This window comes from Chondrus crispus, genomic scaffold (assembly GCF_000350225.1).
Source record: "Chondrus crispus Stackhouse genomic scaffold, scaffold_132, whole genome shotgun sequence".
In the NCBI taxonomy this organism is placed as follows: domain Eukaryota; phylum Rhodophyta; class Florideophyceae; order Gigartinales; family Gigartinaceae; genus Chondrus; species Chondrus crispus.
In genome coordinates this window covers 82,282-104,000 of record NW_005178997.1, presented here as the reverse complement: position 1 = coordinate 104,000, position 21,719 = coordinate 82,282, and the positions used below count along the sequence as shown (strand labels likewise).

The following is a 21,719-nucleotide window of genomic DNA, read 5'->3' as shown; positions in this document are numbered from 1 at the left end:
GCCAGGCCAATACGGCCACGGATCTTGAAGGTCAAGAATCCCCGACAGGGATTGAAGCCGACAAGGATAACCTATCCTACAGGTTCGAGAAGATGGGCGAGGAAATTCGCCAAGAGATGACGAAAAATCTCGACGCTGAATTAGCCCTCGTCCGGAAGCAACTGGAGTTGCAAGCGTCTGAGTTCCACACGGTGTTAGGAGAGCTATCGGCTCGAGTAGATCTCGTCGAGAAGGAGCGAGGTGACGGGACCGACGGTCCGGAGCCGGAGGTCCTAGCCTCGTTGAGACTTTCAGTCAAGGACGCAAGGCGCGACTTGAATCAAGCTTTGGAGTCCTTAGGAAATTTTTTTTGGCAGCATCGACGACAGATTCGACCGCGCCGATCATTGTCTCAAGGACCTTGAGCAGGCCGCCGACCAGAGCCGCTCCATACGGGTCGAGAAAGCGACCGTCGATCGAAGAAGGACAAGGCCGCTGTACAGCGGAGTTCCAAGTCGAAGACTTTGAAGAAGAATCTGCGACGCAGGAGCAAGAGTCACTGTAGTGACGACCCGGAGGACCAAGACTCAATGACAGAGTCGAATGGTCTTTCCGAAGATGGTTACGACGGTTCGTCGAACCATGCCGGCGATTCCGAACATCGTTCAGAGGAAGGACACGGAATTTCGCGAAGCAGGAAAATTTCCTCCAGACGGGGCGGGATCACTTCGTCTGCCTTGCGGAGAGACAAGGACGCTGAGCCAGAGGACGCCGCAACGCGACGCGGGCCGCTTTGGGAGGAGTTGGAGGAGCTGAATTCGACCAGCTACCTCTTCAAGAAGTTGTTATTGTACCGGACGTACCGTCTGAGAAACCCGCAGACATATTTGTCAAGTTTTCGGCGGACCGCCATGCGAAAAATTAGGAGAAATATACCACGGAAGGTGAAGAGGGACAACACGTTTTCTTGAGAAGACCGGGTCCTTATGTTGGATTTTTTGGACAAGTTGGTTCAGGAATTTGATACTCAGGAAATGAATGAGGGGCAAGCAATTCGCTTGCTGCCCGAGTTCCTTGGAGGCATCGCCTTGAGACAGTACACTTCTGTGTCACAGACGGCCGGGTCTCATCATGGGAAGGTGTCAGTCTGGCCGGAGGCCGTACAGTGGTTATTGAGAAGTTTCGCCACCGATGGGGCGATCCGCCAAGCCGTTCTTGCATTGCGAGAAGTTCAGCAGAGACCGTCTGAAGACGAGATGAAATTCTATATCCGTCTGACAGACGCGAGTAATATATGTGGAAATGTCTATTCAATGGAAGAGCAGATGAATATGTTCATCGAGGGGCTAGATGCGAGCATCCAGCCCATGGTGTCTCAGTATCGTCAAGATAATCGGGACATTTCGTTTCTAAGGCTGGTAAATTACGCTAAGGCGCATGGCTCGGCGAGCCGCGCCCAGGAGAGGAACACCAAAAAGGTCACGATCCAAGCACCAGCGACGCTTGGGGGGAGCGAGCCGAAGACACCTCACCCGATTCGGAAAAGCCGCGCCGCAGTTCATCTAGCAGATTCAATTTCAGGGTCGGCGGGACGCAGTGCGCAAAGGAGCAACGAAAATTATTATGACGGAGCTTTTGTCGCCGGAGGCGAATTTTATGAGCCATCGGAGGGCTACGGATACGGAGAATACGGAAGGAGTGGGACGTCAACTCTACAGACGCCCACGGACGCGACGGAGTGGTACAGCGACACCGCAGATCCCGTATTAGCATTCCAAGGGCGCGGCCACACGCCGGGGCCGCGCCTCCCGATGGAGAACAAGGGTACCCAGTTCCGATGTCCAGGCTGGACAGGAAGACCGCAGGTCAATGGACAGCCGAGGCCGCAGTACCCCGTCAAGAAGCATGGGCTCATATGCTTTCATTGCTACGAAAAGGGGCACGGCGCGCCCAAGTGCATACTTTCCCTTCGGGAAATGCACAAGGTTCTGGGGAACTACGAGGCGTTGTCTCCGATGGAGAGATTGGGGATTCCATCGACCCATTATTTGAGGGTCAAAAATTGGTTCGATTCTCAGACGGCGAGCACACCGAGTGCCTCCGCCAACGGGTCGAACCGATCGTCAGGAGGGCCAGCCGCGGGGCCCTGGTCGGAGGATAAGAAGAACCCACAGCAGCAGGAAAACTAGAGAGGGAAATCTCGCATGAGTCGCGAGAGGCACAGGGTCGACGTACTGTGCCCGGGGCTCAGCCCCGTTCCCCGTCTCTAAGGGAAAATCAGGCCTCGATGAGGAGGTTGTTGGATTGATGGATATGCCGAAAGGGCCGGCTCAAGTCAAGAAAATTTTGAGCCGAGCCCGAGATCATCCGCTGGAAGAAGTTCGAAGACCCTGGTACAGGGTTATGCGAAGGGAGTGTCCCGAGAAGATCTTGGTTCTTACGCGAAAAAACTACAAAGTTTACGCGGATATCGGACCATCGGTCGGATTGATGAGCCGGGTGTTGTCTGTATTAAACACCGGCGCGGGACCTAACCTTGTGCGAAAATCGGAACTCCCGGCTGGAATGGAATCTCTAGTGTCCTTCCGACGGACCCCACGACATCGGCGATGCGAACAACCGGCCACTTCGAACTGTCGGCACAATTAATATGCCTGTGAGGCTTGGGCGTTTCGTGGCCGCAGCCGAGTTTATTGTATGCGAAAATTCGCAGTCCCGCTAATTCTAGGCGCGGACTACTGTGACCGGGTTTGTGGAAGCAATTTATCCAAGGAAGAAAACGGTCGAGTTGGAGAATTTCTCCGAGGTTCCGATAGTTATGCGGTTCTCGCCGAGAAAAGGGAAGAAGAATCTGGTCCCGAGAGAGGACGAAAATGATGGAAAGAGGGAGCGAATTTCCGCCAAGGTAAAAGTGGCAAGAGCCACAACTATCGAGCCAGGGACGCAATGCGTCGTTGAATGAACCTCGAAGAGGGCGGGATTGGTTGTGGTTTAGCCGTACTCGTCGTTGTACGAAAGGCACGGGTTGACGTGCACGAATGGTGTCGTTCAGGTTGGGCCTGACAGGCCATTTCGTTTACTCCTTGCGAATTTTAGGAGGTACCCTGTCAGGGTGCAAAATGGCCAATCGGTGGCAGAATTATTACCGCACCCGAGGGCCGTCCTTGAGAGCACAACTACCATCGGTGCGGTTCTTGGAATTCAAGAAAGGCGGAAGGAAAATTTTCCAAATTCTACCAAGACGCCTACCGGCGAGACAAGATGCGAACCGTCGGATCAAGGCCGCGAGTACCAGGCGGGCGAACGGTCGGCAGGGCTCTCCGCGTCGGCATCTACGAAGCAGCAACGCAGGATTGAGCTGCCGCCGCCGGACGTGGAGGAACTCGACCTGAGCCACGTGCCGGACCGGCTGCGCGAAGAATTCCGTCGGATGTTGAAGAAATATTCAAGGATGTGGGATGGGACGCTTGGTGAAATAAATACCACTGTCCATCGGATCGAGTTGATCCCAGAGACTCGCCCCATTGCACAAGCCCCGTATCGGGCAGGGCCTAAGGCCCGCGAAACTGAAGGTGCAGAAGTACAGAAGATGTTGGAGGCAGGTGTAATAGAGCCAGCACAATCAGAATGGGCGTCGCCCGTGTTGCTGGTCCCAAGCCGGACGGTTCAATGCGCTTTTGCGTAGACAACCGCAGGTTGAACGCAGTGACGGTGAAGTACACGTACCCTTTGCCTCACATGGACGAGTGTCTGGACTCGTTTGGTGACACCAAGGGTTTCTCCGCGTTGGACGCGATCTCGGGGTACTGGCAGATGCCTATTCCCGAAACGGACCGCGACAAGACAGCTCTTTCATGTCACGCATGTCTCTACAGATTCTCAAGAATGCCCTTCGGGCTTACCAACGCGCCGGCGACATTTCAGAGAGCCATGGATATACTGCTCTCTCTGTTCCGATGGAAGTCTTGTCTGGTGTATTTGGATGATATCATCATCTTCAGCAAGTCTTGGGAAGAACACATTGTTCATGTTGATGAAATACTGTCTGTATTGGAGAAGGCAGAAGTGAAGCTCAAGCTTCGCAAGTGCGAATTTTTCGTCGAAAAGATCAAGTACCTGGGCCATGTCGTACGGCCAGGTACGTTGGAAGTGATGTTAAAATCGAGGTCTGAAAAATTTGCCGCAAAAATTCGTTAACCACTAGGCCACAGGCGCTGGCTTCTTGGTGTCCCCTTGGGCGCGCTCACTATTCCAACACTCCCCCTCGACCAGGGGACGCCAAACACACGGCGCGGGTCACTGCACAACACACAGGCAGGTACGTTCCCAAGTGTGACACAAACAAACAACAAACATTGCGCCGCCCAAGTGCACCCGGTGAGAATCGAACTCACGAATGGTAGCGTAAATCTGGGCCCATAACCTGATGTTAAAATCGAGGTCTGAAAAATTTGCCGCAAAAATTCGTTAACCACTAGGCCACAGGCGCTGGCTTCTTGGTGTCCCCTTGGGCGCGCTCACTATTTCAACAGGAAGTCGATGCCGCTCGTACCGCGGCATTAGAACAATTGAGGTAACCTCAAACGCAGACCCAGGTCAGAAGCTTCTTGGGACTTTGTAATGTGTACCATCGGTTCGTCCCACAATACAAGAAAATCGCGCATCCGCTCAATCAACTATTGAAGAAGGGACAACCGGTCCAGTTGCAAGGATTCGACGAACCGTGTAAGAAAGCTTTTCATAAGCTCAAGGAGGCCATCTTGGCACCACCGGTGCTGGCGCTGCCAAAGAGGGACCTTCCATATTCGGTGGATACAGACGCAAGTGATTGTCAAATCGGAGCTGCATTATTTCAAACGTATCTATTGAAAATGTGCGACCACATGCTGTTATCTGGAAAGTGCAAAATCGAGCGACACGTGTACATGACTCGACGGTCCGGACCCTCACCCCATATCACCACATGACACGTGTAAATTCTCAGATTTTGGGGTTCTGGGGACGAAAGTGGACTTTTGGAGGGTTATGCAAGTTTGCATAAATGCCGAAAATTTGCATTTGGCCCGAACTGTTATAGGGCTACACAGGCAATACTGCAAATCTATTGGGTGTCGGTTCGAATGCTGCAGTTCTATTGGTCTGTTATTGTCCACTTATATGCAGTCATGCTTGTGATATATCTTGAATGATCGGTATACGTTTTAATTACATCATTTCGGGGGTTTCAAGTTGTTCACCATGGTTGTAATGGGTAATTACGTGTGGCCTTGGCGCTGGACACTTGTGTGCGGTGTACACATGTACACATCGCCAGGTTGCTGCGTGTACGTACACTTGTACACGTCGCCTACATACGGTCCGGCGCGTGTCCGAGCACAGTACATGTGAATTAAAAGTACAACAAGTATTTGTCGCAAGAGACATGTACTTATTGAAAATGTGCGACCACATGCTGTTATCTGAAAAGGTCAAAATCGAGTGACACGTGTACATGACTGCACGGTCCGGGCGGTCTTACCCATATCACGACATGACACGTGTAAAATCCCAGATTTTGGGGTTCCGGGGACGAAAGTGGCCTCTCGGAGGGTCATGCAAATTTGCATAGTTTTGCCAAGTGGAACCTTGGCCCGTAGCACTATAGACTACACAGGAAATACTGCAATTCTATTGGCCCTCAGGTCTAATGCTGCAAATCTATTGGTCGAGCGTTGTCCACGTGTGCGTCATTGGCCTTGTGATGTACTTTAAATGGCCTGTATATGCCATAATTACGTTGTTTTGGGGGTTTCAAGTGGTTTGCCATGGTTGTAATTGGTAATTGCATGGGGCCCCTGGGCGGGACACATGTATGCCGTGTACACATGTACACGTCGCCAGGTGGATTCGTGTACGTACACATGTACACGCATCCAGGTGTATGCACATGAGGGTTTACAGTTTTACAGTGTCAGACTGTTTGCGATCCTGCGCGTGTCCGAGTACAGTATATGTGAATCAAAAGTACAACAAGTACTTCTCGCGAGAGGAATACAGTTGTGCGATTATTCTGTGTACGCGTCACGCTGTATGCGAGTCTTGCGTGAGCACGCGCCGTTGCACTGTGCTCTCGTCATGGTGCGCCGTTGGATGCAAGTTCATGACAGTACTCGTGTGATTTACATGTATTCTCATGTGAGTTGTGTAGAAAGTCTGGATGCACATTGATATAACTTGCCATAATTATCTGACAGTGCTTGGCGAAATTAGTAAGGTGAGAAACAAGGATACGTATGGCGATTGTGGTATGAAAGACGTTTGCGTTGTTGGAAATAGACAAGTGCCAAGTTGTTCGTTGCACAACAATGAAGTCTGGCATGACTGGATGCAGATTAGTAAGGTGTGAAACAGTTGCATGCATAGGGCCATGGTTTACAGTCATTTGAAATGTGTAGACATAGTTGTGAGCTAATAGTTACGAATCGATTCGTAAGGTGGAAATCGAACAGTATGGTCGGGCCACAAGAGGACCGCGCTTGGTCGCGCATAGTAGAGTATGGTTTACTGGGAGTCGGAGTAGAGAGATAGTGTAGCACTCGAAGTGTATAAGTATCGCAGGAAAACGGCTTCAAAGTAAACCTCGGCACCAACTCCTTCACTCACACACATCAACCTGCCTTCTTTCTTTCCCTTGCCCCTCCGAACCTACCATTAGGTTATGGGCCCAGTCCCTCTCTGTCGTTTCACTGCATGAGTCTGTCGTTCTCGTTCCGTTGTTTCTGCCGTCGTTGTCGCTGTCGTTTTCGCTGCCGTTTCTCGTCGTTCTTTCCGCTGGTCTTCTCGCTGTTGTTGTCGCTCTCGATCTTGCCGTCGTTCTTGGTTTTGGTTTTCGCTGCTGCTGTCGTTCTTGGTCTCTTGTGTGAATTGGTTTTGGTCATCGCCCCCGCTGTCTTCGTTGTCTTCGTTCTTGGTTTGGCTTTTGTTCTTGCTGTGGTTCTTGTTGCTGTCTCTGTCTTTGGTCTTCGTCTTCGTTTCCGCTCCCGCTACCGCCGTCGTCGTCAATCTCGCATTTGGTTTTTCTTCGTTCTCTCATGCAAAGTAAGTTTTGAGTTTCTTTCCATTTCCTACACATCTAAGTGATTGTCTTTGCACGTTTTGGTGGTTCTTAAGAGCAATAATTCCAAAATCTGTTACTGACGATTATCTTCATATTCCTTATTGTGAATACCTGTTTTTACGGGGTTGTGTTAGATCTGGAATTAGTACCGGTGCGCTCTGCGCCTGGGAAGCTGGTCACCGGTCGAACGGTTCGGACATCGGAGGTCGTATTCGTTGAGGTGCTTGAGCCTGAGGATCAACCTTCGCCTCGGCTCGCGCTTCCGGGTCCGTCCTCGAGTTGCGCACCATATAGGATTCCTCGTATTCCGCGCTCTGTTCCCGCACCAATAAAGAGAACTACGCATCGACTTTCTGTTCGGAAAGCGGCTGTTCTCGCGGATAAAGAGTTTAAGCGTGAGCGCAAGAGGAATCGTAAGGTGTGCCCGCGGTATAAGCGGTATTGTAAAGTGTGCGGCATTAGTGGCAATAGTGCGAAGGCCTTTTACGACCACATTCAGTCTAGGTCTCATCGCATTCAAGTTGCCAACGCTAAGGAGACTCCGCGTTGTATCCCTTGCAATCGCGTCTTTGAGTCTCACGGGCACCTGAAGTGCCACGAGAACGGTGCCGCACACTTAAAGGCAGTTTGTGAACAGAATAGTTAGGGATTTCATCCAAATAAATTCACATATCTGTTCGCAAATTTCTCCTAGTGCAACTTCATAGTAATCATATCGAATTTCTTAGACGGGTGGGCTTGCCATTGTGTTGACTATCGGTTAACGGCTTGGGATCCCCGAACGGATTTTCGAATACTTGAAGTTTATTTGCACTAAAATGGAAGATCAAGGAGGAGGAGGATCCATCAGAATCGACAAACTGACGGACTCCAACTTCTACGTGTGGAAGCAGAAAATACAACTTCTGCTTGCTCTACGTGATGTTGACCAATACATCGTTGATGGACGAGTTCCGAGTGAGGAACGCGCGGAAGAGCGTAAGAAGTGGATCAGAGGTGACAGTAAAGCTAAAGCACTGATTGGTCTCTCCCTATCAGATGAGCATCTCGAGCATGTACGTGATGTTGATACTGCTCATGAGATGTGGGAAGCTATTGTCAACGTGTTTGAGAGGCACACTTTGCTGAACAAACTAGCTGCACGTCGTGAGTTCTACACTGTGAAGATGCTTTCCGGTGAAAAGGTGCTTGCATACATCAATCGTGTCATGCAGCTGGCAGCCATCCTCAAGTCAATGAGCGTAAACATCAATGACAAGGAGATGGCCATGGCTGTTGGAAATCTTCGACCACATGCTAAGCTCCAAGCCTGACAGATATTACACGTGTACGTCGACGAAACCTAAAATGCTTGCAAGAGCATTCTCAGGATGTTTGGTCTTCAACGTGGACACGTGTCATATTTGTACACGGTTGCACTTTCCTATCATTTCCGAGCATGTTTCAATTTTGGTGTTGACACGTGTAAGTTATGTACCTCGTGGCACTCTACAGTACATTCTGAACTTGTTTCATTTTTCTCGATTTGACACGTGTGTGACACGTATGACGTATGTGCCACAGTGGTTATTAATCGTAGTGTAAAATCTGTAATCTACAGTACAGTACATTCAGATATTATTGACTCTCAAACGGTCACAAATTGTTAGCAAGAGAGAGTGCAAGAAGGAGAGTCATTTGATTATCAACGGAGAGTGGAAGTAGGAGAGTCACTTGATTATCAACCGAGAGTGCAAGAAGGAGAGTCATTTGATTATCAACGGAGAGTGGAAGTAGGAGAGTCACTTGATTATCAACCGAGAGTGCAAGAAGGAGAGTCATTTGATTATCAACCGAGAGTGGAAGTAGGAGAGTCACTTGATTATCAACCGAGAGTGCAACAGGGAGAGTCACTTGATTATCAACCAGTGCAGTAAGGAGAGTCACGTGACCAGCCCTAATGGCTCGCATTGTATGTAGTTCGAAGAGTATAAGTAGCGCCAATAGTTGGCGACCAAGAGTAAAATGGCATCAACTTCTTTTCCCGTCAACCACCAGCAACCTTCAACCATCCTTCTTCCCTCTGCCCCGCTGACCTTTCTATAGGTTATGGGCCCAGTTCAACGCTGATCGTCGTCTTCGTTTTGGTTCAAGTTCGAGTTTCGCCGTCGTTCAAGTATCAGTTTGTTCAGCTCGTCAAGCAGAAGAAGAAGGTATCAGTTTCAGTCTCCGCTTTCGAGTTCGGTTTTTCAGTTTTTTCAGTTTTCGCCGTCGTTTCAGCACCGTTTCAGCCGATTTTTCAGTTTGGTGGTCCGTCAGTTTCCAGTTTTTGGAAATCAACTTTGTGGTCTTGCAGCTTTGTCGTGGCAGTCGTTGTGTGAGCTGTGGGTGAGCCTTCCGCTAGTCGGGAGGAAGAAAGTCCCTAGTGGCCAACGCACTGCCAAATCCTCAGTGGAACATACCCTCGCTCTTGGTGAAAGGCTGGTGCCATTGGAAATCTGACTTGAGCGAGGGTCCGACCAAGAATCGTCGAGAGACGAATTACTGATCCTCGGGGAGGATCACAGTGTACTGGTCTAGTCGATCCGCACTCTGCCTTCGGGAGGTGCGTCGGCGGTGTGGGTAACGCTCTCGGTATTAGCCCTATAGGTACGACTTCGGTCCCCTGGGTGAAGAGAATACGTGCCTAAACACTGAACCTCTCACTATACGTGTATAAGGTCGCGTACCTTGATTAAGTTCGCACGGAAGAGGGTGACCCAAGGAGTGATTGTGAACAAATCACACGATTACGACGAAGGCAGTTTCATTCTTGTGTTGTGGGAGACCCTCTGAGGCAGTACCGTATCAAGTTTGGACAAGCCGATTTAGGTTGCAGGGACCGTTCGCGGTAGTAACCAAAAGTCCTGGTTCGTCTACAGGCAAAGTTGTTGTGCTTACTCGTGGCACGTTTGATTTAGTTCACAGTCGAAAGACCCGCACTGGCCGACATATAGGGGTAGCGCCCTAAGGCATTTTTAAGAAGAATACGCTTGTTCCACTCCGCCGGGAACAAGCACCAAGAACGTTTCCGAGTAATCGCTACAAACTTCCTATACGGGTGGGCTTGCCATTGTGTTGACTATCGGTTAACGGCTTGGGATCCCGGGACGGAAGACCTTGTATACTCGAAGGGTACATCCATTCGGCGAAATGGATGACCAAAGCTCTGGATCGGTCAGAATCGAGAAGCTGACCGCATCTAACTTTTACATCTGGAAGCAGAAAATCGAGGTACTGCTTGCTCTCCGAGATGTCGATCAATACGTTTTTGATGATATATCGGAAAATGCGACCTCAGATGATCGCAGGAAGTGGATTCGTGGTGATGCGAAAGCAAAGGCAGTCATCGGACTCACGCTTTCTGATGACTACTTGCAACATGTGCGAGGGTGTAGCAGTGCGAAAGAGACATGGGAGGCGATTCTGAATGTGTTTGAGCGTCACACTTTGCTCAACAAACTTTCCGCCCGTCGCGACTTTTACACTGTTTCCATGCTCCCATCCGAGAAAGTGCTCGTGTTCATCAATCGTGTGAAGCAACTTGCTGCCAGATTGCAGTCAATGAGTGTTGAGATTGACGATAAAGAAATTGCAATGGCTGTGTTGAATGGCTTGCCTCCACGATTCGATAACTTGATTGTTGCACTTGACGCACTTGGCAATGAGGATAAAGTGTTTGGACTCGATTTTGTGAAGAGTCGTCTGCTGCAAGAAGAGCAACGAGAAAGCATGAAGACCGCTTCTGCTTCATCATCACATCCACCTGCACTTGTCAATCGTATGCCTATTCGACGTGATATGAGATGTACGAACTGTAATCGACATGGACACACCGCAGCACGTTGCTGGGGCAAGGATGTGAATGGGCGCCGACCAGCACCGCCAGACGGGTTCCGGTCCCGCAACCCCGGCATGAAGCCAAGTGCATTCGTATCTCGAGATGAAACTTCTACTGCTGCCTTTGCTGAAAGCGACTTTACATGCCTGCTTTCGACTTCTTCTCCCGAAAAGAAGGCAGTGAACGCAGGGTCATGGCTTGTGGATTCCGGTTGCAGTGCCCACATTACATTTGATCGCTCTTTGTTCGTTACTTATGAACAGATGCAATCTGGATCAGTCGAGATGGGCACGAAGGCTAGAGCTAATGTCGCTGGTCGTGGTGAGGTAGAATTCTTGTTGAACGTCAATGGTAGTCCACATCCTTGCAAATTGTCAAACGTTTTGCATGTCCCTGATTTCGGATACTCGCTTCTGTCTGTTAGCCAAATCGTTTCAAAGGGCTTGCAAGTGTCATTTGAAAAAGACAAATGCATCGTTACTGATGTTAAAATCGAGGTCTGAAAAATTTGCCGCAAAAATTCGTTAACCACTAGGCCACAGGCGCTGGCTTCTTGGTGTCCCCTTGGGCGCGCTCACTATTTCAACACTCCCCCTCGACCAGGGGACGCCAAACACACGGCGCGGGTCACTGCACAACACACAGGCAGGTACGTTCCCAAGTGTGACACAAACAAACAACAAACATTGCGCCGCCCAAGTGCACCCGGTGAGAATCGAACTCACGAATGGTAGCGTAAATCTGGGCCCATAACCTGATGTTAAAATCGAGGTCTGAAAAATTTGCCGCAAAAATTCGTTAACCACTAGGCCACAGGCGCTGGCTTCTTGGTGTCCCCTTGGGCGCGCTCACTATTTCAACAGTTACTGCAGGACCAACTCTAGTTGCCACAGCTAGTCAAGTTGGGGATTTATTCATACTTGATGTCATGAATGAAACTTTCTCTGCTCATGTAGTTACCTTGCAGACGCTACATGAACGAATGGCCCATGTTAACGTACAAGGAATCGCATCAATGATTCACAATAATGTGGTAAGTGGCATCAATGTTCGTCAAAGCGATGTGATCAGAGCAATGAATCGAAAGTCTGACAATCACTCTCTCGTTTGTCCTGCGTGTGTGTTCGGCAAAGCAACGCGATCAGTAATCCCGAAACAGCGATCATCGTCTCGAGCACAGAACTGTCTTGACTTGGTACATTCTGACGTTTGCGGTCCGCTCGAAGTACAGTCCATTGGTGGTTCGAGATACTTCATTACATTTGTAGATGATCACTCGAACTGGGTAGTTGTGTACACGATGAGAAATAAATCCGAGGCGTTTGCAAAATACAAGTTGTATGAACAGTTTGCCCAAACGCACACTGGTCGCAAAGTGAAGGTGCTTCGCACTGATCGAGGGGGAGAGTACTTGTCGACAGAATTCAAGTCATATTTGGATTCAAACGGTACCCAGCACCAGCTCACCACTGCCTACACACCTGAACAAAACGGTGTTGCTGAACGTTTAAATCGAACCTTGATTGATCTTGTCCGTTCCATGCTTTCTCATAAACAGGTCAGTAAACGATTCTGGGCAGAGGCTCTTGCCACTGCAGTATATGTACGCAATCGAGTTACTTCACGGGCTTTGCCAGTTAACACGACTCCCCATCACATTTGGATGAAGTCAACTCCAAATGTTGGCCATTTGCGAGTATTTGGGTCAAAGTGTTGGTATACATTACCGAAATTAGAGCTCCGTAAGCTTGACTTGCGAGCACGTGAAGCGATGTTTCTCGGTTATTCGCAATGCAGTAAAGCATACAAACGTTGGGACGGAGAGTTGAGTAAAGTTGTTGTTTCACGAGATGCCAAGTTTGATGAATCGACATGTGGGATGCATGACATTCCTGCACATGAAAAAGATTCAATCAGCTCTGACGTTGGCGTTGTATTGCTCGGTGGCGACAATGAGAATGAAGCCGATACCCCAAATGCTAATGAGGTTGGGTCGGAAGAGGATGAAATTTCAGGGGAGGTTATTGAAAACGAGGACACTCACTCTGTAGGTGAGAATGATGAAGATGATGTATCACCTCCCGTCGAAACTCCGAATGTCACCCCTCCAACTCCGACTCCAGCTGTACGAAGATCGTCTCGAATCAGTAGACCTCCCGGATCATGGTGGAGGAGCAACTTGTTGTAATTCTACGACCACATGCTGATATGCATGACAAACGACGACAGGTATGACACGTGTAAAATCGAAAACACTCCGCGTGACGAGCTGAGCAAGTTTCATTTTCAACGTGTACACGTGTGATTTCTGTACACGGTTGCACTCTACAGTACTTCAGGAGCAAGTTTGGTTTTCAACCTGTACACGTGTGAAATATGTACACGGTTGCGGTGTACTGTACAATCTGAGAATGTTTCATTTTCTCCGCCCGACACGTGTATGACCTGGACACATGTCCTCATTACACTGTCGGACGCGTACAGTACGGCTGCAGTCTTACAGACAAAGTGTAGAACCTTGGTGGCGGGTGCCTGGCACGTGCCAAATGTTTACAGCGTCCATAGATTGCAGCACGGCTACAGCAGGACACAAAGATACCGTTGCGCGAGTTTTGAATTCGTAAGGCAAAATGTGCACTGTTGTAATTGACAGTGGACAGGACCTCACGAGAGATTCAGATTCATAAGGCAACGTGTGCGCTGTAAACAGTCCTTGCAGGATTGATTTGAATTCGTAAGGCAACGTGTGAGCTGTAAACGTGCCTTACGAATTTGTGCCACGCTGGATTTGGAATAGTAAGGGAATTTGTGCTTTGCTGTGCTTTGTTGTACTGCCTTACTAATTTCTCCGTCATGACAGTGGTAATTCGTAAGGCGGTTTTCTGTTCTGTTTGTTGGGCCATCGCCAGTTTGGCTGAGTAGCAAGACGGGCACATGTGTTAGAGCCAATACATTTGTAGTATGTGTGTCGTAGTGTTTGGTAGTAGAGTTCTAGAAGATTGCAGAAGTGTATAAGTAGTGCCAGAAGTTGGCGACTCAAAGTAAATCGGTACCCAATCCTTCAACTTCACCTCATCAACCGTCCTCCGATTTCCCTTTGCCCCGCTGACCTACCATTAGGTTATGGGCCCAGTTCAACGTTATTGTTCCGCTGTGTGAGTGCTCGTTCTCACTTTCTGCTGCCGTTTTCGTGTTTGTTTCTGCTGTCGTTCTCGTTTTGGTCCCCGCTGTCGTTCTCGTTTTGGTTTCTGCTGTCGTTTCCGCCGCCGTTTCATCGCCGCCGCCGTTCGTTTTGTTCTATCGCCGTCTACTTGCTGTCGTTATCATCTTGGTCGTTCGTCTCCGTCTACCCGCTGTCGTTTCAACTTGGTGGATTTTCTTCGTGTCTGTTGCAGCTTGGTCTTGGCAATCGTTGTGTGAGCTGTGGGTGTAGTCCCTAGTCGCCAACGTACCATATCAATCCAAGAAGACTGCCCTTCGATCACGCCGGTGATCGTCGTAGCTGCCGATACCCTCGCTCTTGGTGAAAGGCTTGTGCCATTGGAAATCTGACTTGAGCGAGGGTCCGACCAAGAATCGTCGAGAGACGAAACACTGATCCTCGGGGAGGATCACAGTGTACTGGTCTAGTCGATCCGCACTCTGCCTTCGGGAGGTGCGTCGGCGGTGTGGGTAACGCTCTCGGTATTAGCCCTATAGGTACGACTTCGGTCCCCTGGGTGAAGAGAATACGTGCCTAAACACTGAACCTCTCACTATACGTGTATAAGGTCGCGTACCTTGATTTAGTTCGCACGGAAGAGGGTGACCCAAGGAGTGATTGTGAACAAATCACACGAGTACGACGAAGGCAGTTTCATTCTTGTGTTGTGGGAAACCTCATTGAGGTAGTACCGTATCAAGTTTGGACAAGCCGATTTCGGTTGCAGGGACCGTTCGCGGTAGTGACCAAAAGTCCTGGTTCGTCTACAGGCAAAGTGTTGTGCTTACTCGTGGCACGTTTGATTTAGTTCACAGTCGAAAGACCCGCACTGGCCGACATACAGGGGTAGCGCCCTAAGGCATTTTTAAGAAGAATACGCTTGTTCCACTCCGCCGGGAACAAGCACCAAGAACGTTTCCGAGTAATCGCTACAAACTTCTTATACGGGTGGGCTTGCCATTGTGTTGACTATCGGTTAACGGCTTGGGATCCCGGAACAGAAGACCTTGTATACTCGAAGGGTACATCCATTCGGCGAAATGGATGACCAAAGCTCTGGATCGGTCAGAATCGAGAAGCTGACCGCATCTAACTTTTACATCTGGAAGCAGAAAATCCAGCTACTGCTTGCTCTCCGAGATGTCGATCAATACGTTTTTGATGATATCCCGGAGAATGCGACGTCAGATGACCGGAGAAAATGGATCCGTGGTGACGCAAAAGCAAAGGCAGTCATCGGACTTACGCTTTCTGATGACTACTTGCAACATGTGCGAGGGTGTAGCAGTGCGAAAGAGACATGGGAAGCAATTCTGAATGTGTTTGAGCGTCATACTTTGCTCAACAAACTTGCCGCCCGTCGCGACTTTTACACTGTATGCATGCTCCCATCCGAGAAAGTGCTCGTGTTCATCAATCGTGTGAAGCAACTTGCTGCAAGATTGCAGTCAATGAGTGTTGAGATTGACGATAAAGAAATTGCAATGGCTGTGTTGAATGGCTTGCCTCCACGATTCGATAACTTGATTGTTGCTCTTGACGCACTTGGCAATGAAGATAAAGTGTTTGGACTCGAGTTTGTGAAGAGTCGTCTGCTGCAAGAAGAGCAACGAGAAAGCATGAAGACCGCTTCTGCTTCATCACCACATGCACCTGCACTTGTCAATCGTATGCCTATTCGACGCGATATGAAATGTACGAATTGTAATAGACATGGGCATACTGCAGCGCGTTGCTGGGGCAAGGACGTGAATGGGCGCCGACCTGCACCGCCAGATGGGTTTCGGTCACGCAACACTGGCTTAAAGCCAAGCGCATTCGTTTCTCGAGATGAAAATTCTACTGCTGCCTTTGCGGAGAGTGACTTTACTTGCTTGCTTTCGACTTCCACTCCAGAAAAGAGGGCTGCAAACGCAAGGTCATGGCTTGTGGATTCCGGTTGCAGCGCTCACATTACGTTTGATCGCTCTTTGTTCGTTACATATGAACAGATGCAATCTGGATCAGTCGAGATGGGCACGAAGGCTAGAGCTAATGTCGCTGGTCGCGGCGAGGTAGAATTCATGTTGAACGTCAACGGTAGTCCCCATCCTTGCAAATTGTCAAACGTTTTGCATGTCCCTGATTTTGGATACTCGCTACTGTCTGTTAGCCAAATGGTTTCAAAGGGTTTGCAAGTGTCATTTGAAAATGAGAAATGCCGCGTTACTGCAGGACCAACTGTAGTTGCTACAGCGAGTCAAGTTGGGGATTTGTACATACTTGACGTCATGAATGAAACTTTCTCTGCTCACGTAGTTACCCTGCAGACGCTACATGAACGCATGGCCCATGTTAATGTACAAGGAATCGCATCAATGATTCACAATAATGTAGTAAGTGGCATCAACGTTCGTCAAAGCGATGTCATCAGTGCAATGAATCCGAAGTCTGACAATCACTCTCCCATTTGTCCTGCGTGTGTGTTTGGCAAAGCAACGCGATCAGTAATCCCAAAACAGCGATCATCGTCTCGAGCACAGAACTGTCTTGACTTGGTACATTCTGACGTTTGCGGTCCGCTCGAAGTACAGTCAGTTGGTGGTTCGAGATACTTCATTACATTTGTAGATGATCACTCGAACTGGGTAGTTGTGTACACGATGAGAAATAAATCTGAGGCGTTTGCAAAATACAAGTTGTATGAAAAGTTGGCCCAAACCCACACTGGTCGCAAAGTAAAGGTGCTTCGCACTGATCGAGGGGGAGAGTACTTGTCGACGGAATTCAAGTCGCATTTAGATTTAAACGGTACGCAGCACCAACTCACATCGGCGTACACTCCTGAACAAAACGGTGTTGCTGAACGTTTAAATCGAACTTTGATTGATCTTGTCCGCTCAATGCTTTCTCATAAACAGGTCAGTAAGCGATTCTGGGCCGAGGCTCTTGCCACTTCGGTATATGTACGTAATCGAGTTACTTCACGCGCTTTGCCCGTCAATACAACTCCGCACCACATTTGGATGAATTCCACTCCAAATGTTGGCCATTTGCGAGTATTTGGGTCAAAGTGTTGGTATACATTACCAAAATTAGAGCTCCGTAAGCTGGACTTGCGAGCGCGTGAAGCGATGTTTCTTGGGTACTCGCAATGCAGTAAGGCATACAAACTTTGGGACGGAGAGTTGAATAAAATTGTTGTGTCACGGGATGTCAAGTTTGATGAATCGACATGTGGTATGCATGACATTCCTGCACACGAAGGTGATTCAATCAACTCTGATGTTGACGTTGTACTGCTCGATGGCGACAATGGGAATACAGCTGATACCCCAAATACGGATGAGGTCGGTTCTGAAGAGGATGAAGTTTCGGAGGAGGTTCTTGAAAGCGATGGTGCTCATTCTGTAAGTGAGAATGATGAAGATGAAGATGCTGTACCAACTGCCGTCGAAACTCCGAATGTCACTCCTCCAACTCCGACTCCAGCTGTGCGAAGATCGTCTCGAGTCAGCAGACCTCCCGGATCATGGTGGAGGAGCAACTTTGCAGCTGCTCTTCTTTCACATGCGCATGTCGCTATTGAAGGTCCCAAGACTTTCAACCAGGCAACCAACGGTCCTAGAGCTGCATTTTGGCAGACCGGCATTGACAAAGAACTTGCCTCGCAGACTAAGAATCGGACTTGGAAACTTGTTCCTCGATCTGAGGCGTCAAACATCTTGACATCTCGATGGGTTTTCAATGTCAAGCAACTGCCTGATGCAAATGGCAATATAGTTGAAAGTGCAAAAGCCAGACTTGTTGCTCGTGGATTCCAGCAAGTGCAAGGTCTTGACTATACTGAGACATATGCCCCTGTCATAAAGTTTACCACTATTCGTCTACTTCTTGCCTTAGTTGCTCATTACGACCTCGAACTTCATCAGATGGATGTCGTGACTGCGTTTTTGAACGGCGACTTGGATGAAGACATCTACATGGAGCAACCCGAAGGGTGCATTGACAAAAGCAAAAGTGACCACGTGTGCAAACTTTTGAAAGCACTTTACGGTCTTAAACAAGCACATCGTCAATGGCATGCCAAAGTGGATGATTTCTTAATTGGTGAATTGGGATTCGAGACTTCGCGTAGTGATCCTTGTCTCTACATTAAACGCATCGGTAACACTATCATGCTGATTGCACTTTATGTAGATGACTTGTTACTCGCCGGTAGTGATATCGATGCCATCAAATGGATGAAGGGGGAGCTTAATAAACGGTTTGAGATGAAAGACCTTGGTGAAGCAAAAGTCTGCATTGGTCTTGAAATTCAAAGGGATCGCACCGCCAAGACTTTGAGTCTCACTCAAACTAAGTATGCATCAAAAGTGCTTGAGCGTTTTGGAATGTCAACGTGTAACCCCTCTCTGACTCCAATGGAACAAGGTCACACAACCACGATTTCAACCGAAAACGATTCCGAAACAAATGTACCGTATCGTGAGGCAGTGGGATCCCTGATGTACTTGATGGTTGGCACTCGTCCAGACTTGGCATATGCGATTGGAAAGCTTTCTCAACATTCGGCCAACCCATGTGAGTCACACTGGGCAAGTGTGAAACGGGTAATGCGATACGTGCAAGGGACTCGAAACTTAGGAATCGTGTTTGACAATAAATCTAAATCGCCGGAGTTGTTCGGCTTCAGTGATGCTGAGTGGGCCGGTTGTTCAGACTCTCGCAAGTCGACCAGCGGATATGTTTTCAAGTTCTGCGGTGGAGCGATCAGTTGGAGTTCCCGGAAACAGACTGTGGTTGCGACTTCGACGTGTGAAGCTGAGTACATTGCACTATGTGAAGCGTGTAAGGAGGCGACTTGGCTGCGTCAAGTGGTTGCTGATGTTCTTGGACTTGATTCTGATCCCACGATTGTGATGGGGTGTGACAATGCAGGGACTATTTCGTATGCACAGAATGAATCGGTCAACCGTCGTAACAAACATGTTGATGTGAAATACCACTATGTACGAGATGCAATTAAGAGAAACGTCATTTCTTTGTCACATTGCCGGACCACTTCCATGCCTGCAGATATCCTGACGAAAGCACTTGGGCGAGTTCTGTTCCAGAAGTTTGTAGAACTTCTAGGGCTTGCAGTAGCCACTTCTGGTAAAAGCATGTGATCGAGGGGGAGTGTTGTAATTCTACGACCACATGCTGATATGCATGACAAACGACGACAGGTATGACACGTGTAAAATCGAAAACACTCCGCGTGACGAGCTGAGCAAGTTTCATTTTCAACGTGTACACGTGTGATTTCTGTACACGGTTGCACTCTACAGTACTTCAGGAGCAAGTTTGGTTTTCAACCTGTACACGTGTGAAATATGTACACGGTTGCGGTGTACTGTACAATCTGAGAATGTTTCATTTTCTCCGCCCGACACGTGTATGACCTGGACACATGTCCTCATTACACTGTCGGACGCGTACAGTACGGCTGCAGTCTTACAGACAAAGTGTAGAACCTTGGTGGCGGGTGCCTGGCACGTGCCAAAGGTTTACAGCGTCCATAGATTGCAGCACGGCTACAGCAGGACACAAAGATACCGTTGCGCGAGTTTTGAATTCGTAAGGCAAAATGTGCACTGTTGTAATTGACAGTGGACAGGACCTCACGATTGATTCAGATTCATAAGGCAACGTGTGCGCTGTAAACAGTCCTTGCAGGATTGATTTGAATTCGTAAGGCAACGTGTGAGCTGTAAACGTGCCTTACGAATTTGTGCCACGCTGGATTTGGAATAGTAAGGGAATTTGTGCTTTGCTGTGCTTTGTTGTACTGCCTTACTAATTTCTCCGTCATGACAGTGGTAATTCGTAAGGCGGTTTTCTGTTCTGTTTGTTGGGCCATCGCCAGTTTGGCCGAGTAGCAAGACGGGCACATGTGTTAGAGCCAATACATTTGTAGTATGTGTGTCGTAGTGTTTGATAGTAGAGTTCTAGAAGATTGCAGAAGTGTATAAGTAGTGCCAGAAGTTGGCGACTCAAAGTAAATCGGTACCCAATCCTTCAACTTCACCTCATCAACCGTCCTTCGATTTCCCTTTGCCCCGCTGACCTTCCAGTACAACTTTGCAGCTGCTCTTCTTTCACATGCGCATGTCGCTATTGAAGGTCCCAAGACTTTCAAACAAGCAACCCACGGTCCTAGAGCTGCATTCTGGCAAACCGGCATTGACAAAGAACTTGCATCACAGACTAAGAATCAGACCTGGAAACTTGTTCCTCGATCTGAGGCGTCAAACATCTCGACATCTCGATGGGTTTTCAATGTCAAGCAGCTGCCTGATGCAAATGGCAATATAGTTGAAAGTGCAAAAGCCAGACTTGTTGCCCGTGGATTCCAGCAAGTGCAGGGTCTTGACTATACTGAGACATATGCCCCTGTCATAAAGTTTACGACTATTCGTCTACTTCTTGCCTTAGTTGCTCATTACGACCTTGAACTTCATCAGATGGATGTCGTGACTGCGTTTTTGAACGGCAACTTGGATGAAGACATCTACATGGAGCAACCCGAAGGCTGCGTTGACAAAAGCAAAAGTGATCATGTGTGTAAACTTTTGAAAGCACTTTACGGTCTTAAACAAGCACCTCGTCAATGGCATACCAAAGTGGATGATTTCTTACTCGGTGAATTGGGATTTGAGACTTCACGTAGTGATCCGTGCCTCTACATTAAACGCATTGGTAACACTATCATGCTAATTGCACTTTATGTCGATGACTTGTTACTCGCTGGTAGTGATATCCATGCCATCAAATGGATGAAGGGGGAGCTTAACAAACGGTTTGAGATGAAAGACCTTAGTGAGGCAAAAGTCTGCATTGGTCTTGAGATTCAAAGAGATCGCACTATCAAGACATTGAGTCTCACTCAAACTAAGTATGCATCAAATGTGCTTGACCGTTTTAAAATGTGGACTTGTAACCCTTCTCTGACTCCAATGGAACAAGGTCGCAAAACCACGAATTCTATCGAAAACGACTCCGAAACAAAGGCACCGTATCGTGAGGCAGTCGGTTGCCTTATGTACTTGATGGTTGGCACTCGTCCAGACTTGGCATACGCCATTGGAAAGCTTTCCCAACATTCTGCCAACCCATGTGAGTCACACTGGGCAGGTGTAAAACGAGTAGTGCGATACGTGCAAGGGACTCGAAACTTAGGAATCGTGTTTGACAATAAATCCAAATCGCCGGAGTTGCTCGGTTTCAGTGATGCTGACTGGGCCGGTTGTTCAGACTCTCGCAAGTCGACCAGCGGATATGTTTTCAAGTTCTGTGGTGGAGCTATCAGTTGGAGTTCCCGGAAACAGACTGTGGTTGCGACTTCGACGTGTGAAGCTGAGTACATTGCACTATGTGAAGCGTGTAAGGAGGCGACCTGGTTGCGTCAAGTTGTTGCTGATGTCGTCGGACTTGATTCTGATCCCACGATCATGATGGGGTGTGACAATGCAGGGACGATTTCGTTTGCACAGAATGAATCGATCAACCGTCGCAACAAACATGTTGATGTAAAATACCACTACGTACGAGATGCTATT

The 21,719-nt window shown here is 48.6% G+C and overlaps 1 protein-coding gene across 1 annotated transcript; it reads left to right on the top strand.

Moving 5' to 3' along the window:
• The first annotated feature begins 10,246 nt into the window (after positions 1-10,246).
• On the top strand, positions 10,247-13,122 carry CHC_T00002257001 (hypothetical protein). Its single transcript, XM_005713210.1, has 6 exons — positions 10,247-10,735; positions 10,832-11,285; positions 11,807-11,982; positions 12,022-12,159; positions 12,253-12,808; positions 12,950-13,122. Exons 1-6 carry the CDS (start codon positions 10,247-10,249, stop codon positions 13,120-13,122), a joined length of 1,986 nt encoding a protein of 661 aa, XP_005713267.1.
• Positions 13,123-21,719: the final 8,597 nt, after the last annotated feature.